At 36.7% G+C, this 12839-nt stretch overlaps 1 protein-coding gene across 4 annotated transcripts in view; it reads left to right on the forward strand.

Annotated features, from left to right (window-relative positions):
• Positions 1 to 488: 488 nt before the first annotated feature.
• Positions 489 to 12839, forward strand: part of NUP35 (nucleoporin 35kDa) — a 27630-nt gene continuing 15279 nt past the window's right edge. Inside the window, exons 1-5 of one of the 4 annotated variants that reach the window (XM_014546569.1) lie at positions 489 to 599; positions 3856 to 4026; positions 6701 to 6828; positions 10393 to 10453; positions 10566 to 10577. In XM_014546569.1, coding sequence (XP_014402055.1) covers positions 560 to 599; positions 3856 to 4026; positions 6701 to 6828; positions 10393 to 10453; positions 10566 to 10577 — 412 coding nt within the window. In that variant the 5' untranslated portion in view covers positions 489 to 559. Of the gene's footprint in view, positions 600 to 2512; positions 2597 to 3855; positions 4027 to 6700; positions 6829 to 9041; positions 9102 to 10042; positions 10074 to 10392; positions 10454 to 10565; positions 10578 to 12839 lie in introns of those variants that run through there. The other 3 variants (XM_014546578.1, XM_005857664.2, XM_014546583.1) reach the window with 3 other exon arrangements.

The following is a 12839-nucleotide window of genomic DNA, read 5'->3' on the forward strand; positions in this document are numbered from 1 at the left end:
TAAGAAAACAGCAAGCACCAATTATGCTCTATTGTAAAATTGTGTCTATATAACACAACATTTTAAAAAATGGCATAGCGACGGTAGCAAATATGCGCGGAGAATGAGCTTCACGCACTAAACCCAGAAAACGACATTGGGAAGGGCACCAACTGCTTCTCCAAGCCAACTTTTCCAGGTGTTACTCGGAAAAGCTGACCGATGACAGAGTCTTGGGGAAGCTCACGCTAGTTAAGAAACCACGAATAACAGGACTCGTGCGTCTCTGAAACTCAAACACCAAACATCAGGAGACTCAGGGCGTGAGCAGAAGCATCCCGAGAACCGTAGTTCCCACGCAGGTTCCCACCTTCCCAGGGAGCTCCTGGGAGCTGCTGAGTCTGCGCAGAGACCTTTGCCCTATTCCAAAAGGACGGCTCCGGCTCCCGGAGCGTCAGGACGGCGCATATCCGGAAATGACGTCACTCCGTAAGGCAGCGCGCCCCTACCCGCGGGAGACTTTCCGCCATTTTTTGAAAATCGGGAGGGTTCGGAGCGAAGTGTAGCCGCCGCCGCCGCGATGGCAGCCTTTGCCGTGGAACCCCAGGCAACCACGTTGGGTAAGTGAAAAGCTGCCCTTCCTCGCTGGCACTGCGATCCCCGCCGCAGGCCTGGAAGCGGGCAGAACTGAAAGGCCGGAGCCATCAGGCTCTCGCCTGCTAGTTTCCGTCTCGAAGGGGGAGCCCTCGGGCCGCCCGTTTTGTGCCCCCTTAACGGCAGCCCGCCGGACGTGCAAGTACCTGAGCCACTCACCCCCCGCGTCCTAGACAGGATCCGGGCATTGTCGGTAGGAAGGGACCTACCCGCCTACACGTGGGTGGGGGTGGGCGGTGCCCCGCGGTGTGGTTGCCTAGCACCGCTCCTGGGTCGCCTGCGCTTGTTGTTCCTGCTGGATTTCACCCCTCTCCTGGCCTTTGCCGGGGAATCTGTTTGATTGAAGGAGCTTGAGTCGTGCGACGGTAATAAACCAGACGATGGCACCCATCGAGATGTGGCCTGAATAAAGGAAGCCCGGAGTTCGCACCTTATTCCCGGCCTTCGTCTTGGGAAAGGGGCCCAGTGTTGTAGGTCTTTTCCTCAGGTCAATCAAGTAATGAATTTTTAAAAGTTCATTCCCATTGCGGAAATATGTTTAAAAAAATCTAAAAAACCCCCACAGGATGTCGATTTCCTTTTTGTCTGCCGAGTTTGGGAACTTGTGAGACCTGTGGAAATTTTTTAAACAAACCGTTTACTATAGAGACATATTCGAAAATTAGGTTACAAACTTTCTGAGTTTGGAAAGAGAGCAAGCGTGTTATGCATCTGCAGAATGAGTTTTTGTGGGGGTGTTTTGTTTTTTTGTTGTTGTTTTAGATTGGAATGGTATAATGCTTTGCATGTTACTGCAAAATAAGTTTCTTTTTAGAATAGAGTAACGTGAACTGTTTCAGTATTATTCATAAAAAACGAAGTGTATAATAGTGCAAATACGTACTCTGCTACATTTAAATTTATGTACAGGTGTTGGCCTACGTATTTGTGTTTTGCATTATGTTAGAGGTCAGAAAACTGCTCTAGTTCTACAGTTTTCTACTCAAAAAATTTTTCGAGTGCATATTTCTTGGGGTTACAAATGTGAATAAACCAAACCCTTCCCTGTTTATTGTCTAATCAGAGATCTGACATTTGCTGATATTACATGTTCAAGTCCTCATATTGCAGATATTCTAGGTGAGGAATAAACATTTTCCCAGAACCTAGTGGCATATTAAAAGTAAGCGTTATGCCCTAGCTGGTTTGCCTCTGTGGATAGAACTGCGGACTGAAGGGTCCCGGGTTCAATTCCGGTCATGCCCGGTTGTGGGCTCGACCCCCAGTGTGGGGCGTGCAGAAGGCAGCCGATCAATGATTCTCTCTCATCATTGATGTTTCTATCTCTCTCTTCCTCCCCTTCCTCTCTCAAATGAATAAAAATGTATTTAAAAAAATAAGCGTTACTTCAATCAACAGTGCTACTGAATAAGACGACGGTACTTATTTTAGCAATACAGACTGAAATGGAAGCTAGCTCCCTCTTTAAGTGAAATTTAGCCTGAAGGGTGGTTAGTGACAGTCTGATAGAGTTCTTTGTGCCCTTACTCTAGTGCTTTCTACCGTATCACCATATAGATCCACATAATATCAGAACTTTTTTTTGACTTGTTACAATTGCTATATATTTTTTTTCTTTTGTTAAATGGGAGAGTGAAGGTAGATGGTGCTACTTAAAACTTTTATTACTGAATATCTGTTCAGAAAATGCTTTTGGTTTGACTTTAGTGTTTGTTCTTTGGAAATATGTAATAGTATCATAGTAACATAGTAACTAGCATTTGAAAATAATTACAATGTAATTATAGTTCTTTCTGCCTTATTTCAGTATTTGCTTTATCTTTTTCCTGAATTACTTTGCCTTTTTCCTCTTTTATGCACTTGCATTGCTAATATCTAGGTCTGTTATAACAAGATATAAGAGGAAGCATAAACGTGGCAGCATTTGGATAGCAAGAAACACATTTTTGAGGCTGTTTAGAAGTTAAGTAATAGTTAATAAAGATCATATAAATAACATACAAAACGTTTGCTATTTCTAAGTGCCATGAATCACATTTAGGCTTGTCACATAGTTGAAAATTAAATTTTCATAAGTAGAAATTGCATATTCTTCATTTATACATTTGTCACTCAGTTTTGGCTATTATGAAATACTGTTATAATAATAACTAATATTTGCTGAACATTTGCTATATATTCAGTACTGGGCCAAGCGCTTCACTTGCTATAATTCTAATCAAAACTCTGTGAATGGGTGATACGATTATGCCCATTTTGCTGAGACACTTGAACGCAGATCTCTGACTCCAGAGCCCATGTTTTTCTTATTGTACTATTTTGCTTCGAAATTAGAATTAAGTTATAGCTTCCTTATCTCCATAATGGGAATAATAATACCTACCCTGTAAATTGTGAAAACTAATTTTGAAATGATGATTGTGAAGTATCTGTTCTCTTTTTAAATTGGATTTATATCAGGGATACTTATGGATTATTCATATTTTTAAAATAAATTATTTTTTAAAATCCAAAAAATACCTTTTCAAATATCTTAAATATGTTTCTTAGTTGGGATGCTAATCATTACTATTATCTCATATGTGCTCTAATGTATACATGATTATACTTTTATTACAAAAAATATTTACAGTTTTTGTGTGTAAGGAAGAAAAAATGGGACATAGAGTAAGCTAAACATTGTGTTTGATTTGTGTAAGTAACTTGTGTACCTTGTCCTTGTTTTGGTTGTTGCATAGTAGCTGACCCAGAAATGGAAAGTTTTCCTGTATGTATTAGGGATTTTTAAAAATATATATTTTAAACTAAAATTCTTTTTTTTTAAACCCAGAAATTCGGGTCCATTCTCTCTCTCTCTCTCTCTCTCTCTCTCTTTCTCTCTCTCTCTCTCCTCTCTCTTGACTGGCCCACTCCTTATTTGGAATGTACCTTCAATAAACATTTTGCTTTAAAAAACTTAAATTCTTAAATTTAAAAATAAGTGTTGATTCTTAAACCTGTGAAATGTTAATGAAAACAGTTGTCAAAGATTAATATTGTTAATACAAAATACTCTTACAGTTTTCTAGAAATAATTTTATTGGTTTTTAAAATAATAAATTCAACTATGGTTTTTTAGTAATTAACAATATTGATTAGATTTTCAAACTTATGCTAGATACTTGCATCTTTTTGTTAGCTATTATAACATTAAAGTCCTTATTTTATTTCTGATTCGTTTAGGATCTGAACCAATGATGCTGGGTTCACCCACGTCTCCAAAACCAGGGGTTAATGCCCAGTTCTTACCTGGATTTTTAATGGGGGATTTGCCAGCGCCAGTGACTCCACAACCTCGATCAATTAGTGGCCCTTCAGTAGGAGTAATGGAAATGAGATCACCTTTAATAGCAGGTAAGTAAATTACCTAAAATAGTTTCATAGTAATGTCAGTATATGTAGTAGAATTTTCAAGAGAGTAATGGTGCAGCATTCACTTTTGTCAACCCATTTATTAATTTAAAGCATTAAGTAAATAGCTCTATTTTTTAATATAGGATTCTAAGAATAGAGGTGTAAGCAGTATAAACTACAGTAGCCCCTACCCTTATCCTCAGGGGTTAAGTTCCAAGTCCCCAGTGGGTGCCTGAAAACACAGATAGTATCAAACCTTGGATATACTATGTTTTTTTCCTATAAATACATATCTATGCTAAAGTTTGTAAATTAGGTAAAGTAAGAAATTAACAATAACACAATAAAATAGAACAATTATAATAAATGCTGCATGTGGTTCTCTCTCTCAAAATATCTTATTAACTTCGTACAGCTGGGATACATTGGACAAAGGGATGGTCCACGTTTCAGTCTGGATAATGTGAGATTTTATCATGTCACTGGCGCAATTTAAAACTTATGAATTGCTTATTTTTAGAATTTTCCATTTAATATTTCCAGACTGCAGGTAACTAAAAGTACAGGTACCAAAATCTCAGTAAGGGGGGGACCACTGTATTATAATTCTAAGAACCACCCATTAAAAAATATGCATATTACATTTTATCCGATCTAAGATGCCATTGATTTTAAAACTTACCATTATTTTAAGTACCACTAAGAAAAAAGAACAAATATGATAAAATGCCAAGATCAATTTTTTTATCAATCATCCCTTTTTCAGATACGGTAAAGTATGTGTGTGCGGGTAGGAAGGAATATGGTTGTTTAACTTCAGCTGAATTCAACTAAATTAATCTTAAATATAATAATAGCAAATATTCAGTCAAACCAAGTGTAATTTGAAAATTGGTAAATAAGAATTCTACTTCTAGTCAGAGTTATTTAAGGTTCTCTTTTATAGTATGTTTAGTGAAAGGACTTCACAAACTGGGGAAACTTTTTACACAGGCTATGTAAATCGTCAGCGCAAAACGTTATTGCCTAAATACCACGTATATCTTTCATAGGATGCCTTTAACAAAGAAATATTTTAAAAGATAACTGAAGTTTTGACTATGAGTAGTGAGAATTAGCTACAAAAATCATTGAATTCCAAATGTGAGCTAATATTCTTATCATAGATATTTAAAGATAAACTCTTCTTACTTTAATTGCCTTTAAGGTATTATTTTGTTTAAAGTGGTTATATTATTTATATATATGTAAAAGATCAGAGGGAATTATTCTGCGGTGTTTACCTATGCCGCCATCTTGGTCTCTCTCAAGTTTCTTGATTCCATAGGATGCCTTTAACAAAGAAATATTTTAAAAGATAACTGAAGTTTTGACTATGAGTAGTGAGAATTAGCTACAAAAATCATTGAATTCCAAATGTGAGCTAATATTCTTATCATAGATATTTAAAGATAAACTCTTCTTACTTTAATTGCCTTTAAGGTATTATTTTGTTTAAAGTGGTTATATTATTTATATATATGTAAAAGATCAGAGGGAATTATAAATTATATTTGAAGTAATTAACTTAAAAACATTCTGGACAGATTTTGGGTATATATATTTTTTGGTATATATTTTTCAAATGTGTTAATATTGTAGCTACCATATATTGGGTACTTAAGAGCTAGGAAGTATGCTAAGTATTTTGTTATTTTTTCATCAATCTTGAGGGGTAGGTAGTATCTCAATTTTTCAAGAGGAAACTGAGGCTAAATGCAATGAAGAAATTGCTGAAACTCACATGTTACTAAGTGACAGAGCAGGAGGGTAAAGCCCAGGTCAGTCCTGTTCTGTAGTCTGTCCTCTAAATAGCTTATGCTGTACTGTCTAGGCTCCATCATTAGTCTTACAGAGGACACGGGCTGCTTCACTGCTTGGCATTGCTGATTCTCTGACTTATAAAGACATCTCTATAAAGACTTATAGAGATTTTTATGTCTCTAAAAATTGGTTCTTTTTTAAATATCTTTATTATGTACTTAAATCTCTTTTTACTATGAGAAACATCAATGGGATCTGTTTAATTTTGACAAATTCCACATTATGGGATAATATTTAATCTATACAGACTGGAGTTGTTTAATGCCTACTTTCAAGTGAAAAATAGGATCAAGTTTTGTGCTGAAATGCTAAATAAGCATTTTCTAGAGAAGAAAAAGTTACATGTATTTACTAAAAACTAAAATTTCTATTTACTTATTCTGGAACCTTTTATTCAAAGTGCAGTCTGTGAATCACCACATTGGCATCAGTAGGAACTTATTAGAAATTCATAATCTCAGGCTCCACCCCACAACTCCTGAATCAGAATTTGAATTTTAACAAGATCTCCTGGTGACTTTCATGTGTATTAAAGTTTGAGAAGCACTAGGAGACAAGAGTTTAAGTCAGTATTTTTAAAACATTTTTAAAAAATCTTATTTCCTAGCAAGGTGCTCCTGAGCAATTTCTGCAAAGCAACTCCCTGTCTCTCAGTTTCCTCAGTTGTTAAATAGCAATCATTACTAAGTCACAGGATTGTGGTCAGGAGAATTACATTAAATAGTAATAGCAATATGATTATTTAAAAAAATCATATCAGAAAGATGGAAGGCTTCTTTGTTTTCTCACCTATTATTTTTGTACATTGTAGGCGGGTCACCACCACAACCAGTTGTACCAGCTCATAAAGATAAAAGTGGAGCTCCACCAGTTAGAAGTATATATGATGACATTTCTAGCCCAGGACTTGGATCAACACCTTTAACCTCAAGAAGACAGGTAATACACATACCCTCTCTCATATCCACAATTGATAATTTCATGTTTTTAGGTGGCTATACAGTGAAGGTCAGTAATTTGAAATTTTCTCTGAGTCTGTTGTAGTGTAACTTTTTTGCACAGAATAAGCATTAAGGACATTTATCATAGAATCTACTTAAATTGTGTTTATCATGAAATGCACTTAAATATGTAATAGAACTCCAGATTATTTTTTCATATAGGTAATTCTGTGGTTTTTATAGGTATGCCTTTATTTGCCTGTCCATGCCCCCAACGTACTTAATATACATGTAGAAATGTTTATGGTTTAAGTCATTCCAATTCTTTTAAAAGTTTAATATTTATACATAATTCTGTGAAAGAACAAATGAAGATTCAGGGTTTTATCCACATGTAGGGTACTTTGTAATGATTTGAGATCTTTGTTTTAGGAATTATTTTATTAACATAAGACCACTATCCTTTTAGAGCTATATTTACTGTTTAAGAATTTTACTAAAAACACTGCCTCCTGCATATTTATGAGCTGATAGTATAGTACAGTGATTTTTCAATCAGTGTGCTGCCAAATTTTTAAAACATGCAATACCTGACTATTTAGTCAGGGGCACTGACCTCTTTTCCCTTCAGGGGTCCTCAAACTACGGCCCGCGGGCCACATGCAAATACAAATATTGTATTTGTTCCCATTTTGTTTTTTTTACTTCAAAATAAGATATGTGCAGTGTGCATAGGAATTTGTTCATAGTTTTTTTTTAAACTATAGTCCGGCCCTCCAACGGTCTGAGGGACAGTGAACTAGGCCCCCTGTTTAAAAAGTTTGAGGACCCCTGCCTTAGATTGTCAAATAAAAAAAATGACAACAGCCAACACAACAGTAGCCATCTAGTGTGAATGCCCTGTTTTGAACCATAAATACGTAAGTCATATAATAGAGTTTCATCTTATTGGTCATGTCTCATAATAAGGTTACATCCGATTGGTTAATTCTTGGTACCAGAAATCCTTATACACAAGTATAGGCATCTGATTTTTTAAAAAGTCACTTTGAAGCAAAAAGGGTAGCTAATTACTATTATTATTTTTACAAATTAAACCTATTTTTTGTCAGATTGGCAAAAATATATTTTTTGGTGTGCCACAGAATTTGAGTAATTCGTTTATGTGTGCCATATGATGAAAAAGGTTGAAATTGCTCTCTCTGGCCAGTGCAGCTCAGTTGGTTGAATGTCATCCCACGCACCTAGAGGTCGCTGGTTTGGGCTCCATCCCTAGTGGGGAGTGTGCAGGAGGTAGCTGATCGATGTTTCTCTTCTCTCTCTCTTCTCTTTCTCCCCTCCCCCCTCTCCCGTTCCAAAATCAATGAAAACATTTTTTTAAAAAGAGAAAAGTTTAATATATTCCTGATGTAGGTATTCTGATGGTGATGTATGTTAAGCTTTGTTTGGTGTAGGTATATGTGTTCTGTGGTGTTGTATTCAGTCATAGATTTTGCAAGATAGAGGTCTCTGGTTTGATGGGACTGATTACTACAAGAAAGTGTCTAATACTGATGAAGTACCTATGGTACACAGGCTCTGATCTTACAGCTTAAATGATTTGTCAACTGTAAGGCAGCTAGCTAGTCTAGCAGAACCAGGCTTTCAACCTAGGCAGTCTTAAATCTAGAGCCAGTGTTTGTAATTCTACCATGATAATTCTTGACTGTCACTGGAAAGGTAGTATAGATTTTTCTTTTAAGTAGGAAGTTCAGTAGCTTTTACAGTTATGTGTTCTCTCCTATCACATTATTGTGCTTAGTAGGACATGCAAACAAAGTAAAGTGTGTCAATTAAAATGACACATTCTTTGTATAAAGACATTTCTGCTGTTTCCTTTGGAGAAATGTTTTATGCCTTTCCCTACATAAAATATAGCATAGTTGTTGGAAAGTTTATTAGAAAGCATCTTTCAGTAAATTTTGACTATAGGCTTGATATCCCTGGCATATTAGGCCTACTTGTCAAGCAAAGCAAAGATAATGCATTATGTTTAGACAACTACATTTTCTATCCAGCACTTCTAGACCTGCCCAACTTTCCAGTACAGTAACCACCAGCCAAGTTTGGCTCTTGACACTTGAAATGTGACTAGTCCTTTATTTAATTGAGATATACTTATCTACTATAAAATTTTAAATTGCTTATATGGCTTATGTTATATTTGGACAGTAGTGTTCCAGACTTAACAAATCCGGAATATTCTGTTTTGGGATATTTTTCTAAAGGTTAGTAAGTAAATATGATGTTCAGTTTGGTGTGAGAACCACTGGCTTAAAGTTTATGTTTTCATTGCTCCTCTGACAATACATGAAAAGAAAGGTAGTTTATGGTAATTGCTATGTTCAAAATGTTTAAAAGGCTATGAATCATAATTTGTAGAGAATGTTTTTGACTTGAAAGTTGGTTAGAATATTATAATTAGGTTAAAACCCAAATTAGATTTGCCTCCTGAGACTTTGCTCAACCTCTCTCTAATGATAAAAGATGTTGTTATTACGAATTGAACAGTACATTTTGTATCTCTCCTAAAATTCTTTCAACATTTGGTTCTCAATGCTAGATGATAAAATCTGGTTGCTAGATTTTAGATTTCCTTAGTTCGATCAGAATCTGTTTTAAAAAAAATCTTTATAGCCCCAGTTTGGCTCAGTGATAGAGCGTTGGCCCACAGACTGAAGGGTCAAGAGCATGTACCTCGGTTGCAGGCTCGATCCCCAGCCCTGGTTGGGGTGCATATATAGAAGGCAACCAATTGATGTGTCTCTCACATCGATGTTTCTCTGTCTCTCCCCCACCTTTCCACTCTCTCTAAAAACCAATGGAAAAATAACCTCAGGTGAAGATTTAAAAAAAAAAATCTGTATATATTTACTTCTAGAGAGTCTATAACCTCAGGTGAAGATTTAAAAAAAAAAAATCTGTATATATTTACTTCTAGAGAGTCTTGTCATTCTTGATTTGGTATTGTTGTCTTTGTTTATAGAAGGACTTTTAGCTACTTTAATTTTCTCACATTTAAAAGAACTACTATTGATTATTTTTAACTGTCTACCAGTAGCAGCGGAGGTATACTGTCTTTAATTGTGTAGACTGATTTGAATCTATAATACTTCATGGTTTGTGTTTGTTTAAAAATAAAATTTTGCCATCTTCCTGTTTTTCTATGTGAGCTCGGTGATTTGAAGAATCACCATTACCTGGGTTAGTTCAAATATTGTACCTTAGGAACTAAAACCAAATACCAGTGTTACTTCCTACTAAAAATAGTATCTTTTTACCACATGTGACTTTACTTAATTTAAACAAATGGTATGATAATGGTCTAGCATATTTTCGATTAATACTGCTCAACTAAAAAAAATAAAGGGAGTACTGTTTGATTGTTGAGCTAGTTATAGGCATCTCCAGTAAGGTAGATATTCAGTGGTCTATTGAATGAAGCCCTTTAGCACTTATTGTGTATATGTTATGGTTATAACTTTGCATTTTTACCATACACTTTTCTTCTGTTTTTATGTAGCCAAACATATCAGTAATGCAGAGTCCTCTTGTTGGAGTTATGACAACTACTCCTGGCACAGGTAAGAGTGCCTTTTAACACCAAAGACCGTTCTCTACTTTTTTGAATGAAGATAATATAAGACCTTTATTGATAATTGCCAACTTTATTTCTTTTATATTTCAAACTTGGAGACTTTTCCAAATGTAAGTAATTTCTTTCAGAAAGAAAATACTTTGTATATTGATTCTTCTCTGAATTTAAAGGTAAAATGTGAATTATATTCAAAATATTAATAATTTAAAAATATACTTGATAGTGTCTACTAAGTAAACAAAAACTGTAATAAAAAAAGGCCATTGGAATTCCGAAGAAGAAGAATACATAAAAGAGTGAATAATAAAAGGTGTTTTGAGAGATATTAATGCATATTTATAAATCTGTCATTAACTACTAACAGCCACTGGTTATACCTAGTTTTTTGTTTTTTGTTTAAGATTAATGATATTTTTTTATCACATCAACATCATCATTAGCACAACTCTTCTTACATATTTATAGTCTATCTCATGTTCATTCAGCAAATAATTGAACACATGATCATGTACCAGGTCCTGAGAAACTGAACAAAATAGATAACCCTGGCCTTTATAGAGCTTACATTTATTTACAGAATTTACATTTATAAATAAAGTAAGTAAATTATACAGTTTGCTAGAAGCTAATACATTTTATGGAGGACAGTCAGTATAGGGGAGTAGGGAGTGAGGGCTTACAGTTTTTAATAGGGTGGTGTATTAATTTTTTATTGTTGCCATAAAAACTTGCCACAAACTTAAAGGTGGCTTAAATAACACACATTAATTATTTTACAGTTCTGGAGGTGGGAAGTCTGAAATGGGGCTCAATGGGCTGAAGTTAAGGCAATCATAGGCTGTTAATTTATGGAGGCTCTAGGGGAGAATCTGTTTTCTTAACTTTTCCATCTTCTAGAGGCTGCCCACATTTCTTTGCTTATGGTCTCCTGCCTCCATTTCAAAATCAGCAACTTTGCATCTCGCTGATCATTCCTCTTAGTCATGTCTCCCTCTCACTTTTAAGGACCCTTGTGAATACTTAGGGCCATTCTGGATAATCCAGGGTAATCTCCCTATTTTAAGGACAGCGATTAGCAGCCTAATTCTATCTGCAACCTCATTCTCCTTTGCGTATAATGTAATGTATTCCCAGGTTCCAGGGATAAGGACAGGGACACTTGGGGGTAGGGCATTATTCTGCTTTCTATAGGTAGGGTTAAAGCAACATTTGGCCAAAACCCTGAACTTAAGTAAAGGAGGTAGGGGAAAGTGTTAGAGACAGGAAATAACAAGCACAAAGGCCCTGAAGTGGCAGTGTGCCTAGGGTGTTAAAAAAAAGAGTAAGGAGGCTAGTGTTAAATGAACTGAGTCGGGGAGAGAATAGTAGGAAATGAGGTTAAAGAGGTAGTGAGGGCTGATGTTTCAGAGCCTTGAAGGTCATTATAATAACTGGTTTTTGCTCAGAAAAGGTGGAAAACAAATATAATGAGACTGCTGCTGTGGTGAGAATAGACTTTGGGGTAAGGGTAAGGGTGGAAGCAAGGAGACCAGATAGAAGGCTACTGCATTAATTCAGGTGAGGGATGGTGGTGGCTTAGATATAAAGGAGGCGGGCCCTGGCCAATGTGGCTCAGTTGGTTGGAGTGTTGCCCCATGCACATTCCAACCAACAGGTCGAGAGGTCGTGGTTTGATTCCTGATCTGGGCACATGCCTAGGTTGTGGGCTTGATCCCCAGTAGGGGATGTGCAGGTGGCAGCTCTCCCTATCTCTCTAAAAGCAATAAAAACACCTTGTAAAAAAAGAAACAGAGAGAAACCAAGATGGCGGCATAGGTAAACACCAGAGATTGCTGCCTCGCACAACCACTTCAAAAATACAACTAAAAGACATAACAGACATCATCCAGAACCACAGGAAGGCTGGCTGAGTGGAATTTCTACAACTAGAAGGAAAGAGAAAAGCACACTGAGACTCAGAGGAGGTGCGGTGCTGAAGTAAATACAAAGGTGCGGAGGTACATGCAGAGAGGGCTGGAGGCTGAGAACACGATTGTCATCTTCAATCGGGAGGGAGTCTCAGGCTCTGAGCTCCAGTTCCGGGCGAGTCTTTGGGGACCCAGACTCACACGGGAGAAACGGGACTGTCTGGCATCAGTCAGAACTCGAGGGCAACTTTTTCTTGGAGGCACTCTCGGCGATTGCCAGGACCTCTGAAGGCAGGACTGAGAGCAGCCATACTGCTGGCTCGCTCAGCCCGCCCAAGCCTTGCAAGGAGGCTTTTGCATATGAAAGGCCAGGCCCTCTGTAATCTGAAAATAACTTAACAAACTGCAGCTGCCCCAAGGACCCAGGGCAACTTGCACTGCTTTACAGCTGGCTTCTGCTGGGTA

Source organism: Myotis brandtii, unplaced genomic scaffold (genome assembly GCF_000412655.1).
Source record: "Myotis brandtii unplaced genomic scaffold, ASM41265v1 scaffold112, whole genome shotgun sequence".
Classification (NCBI taxonomy): Eukaryota; Metazoa; Chordata; class Mammalia; order Chiroptera; family Vespertilionidae; genus Myotis; species Myotis brandtii.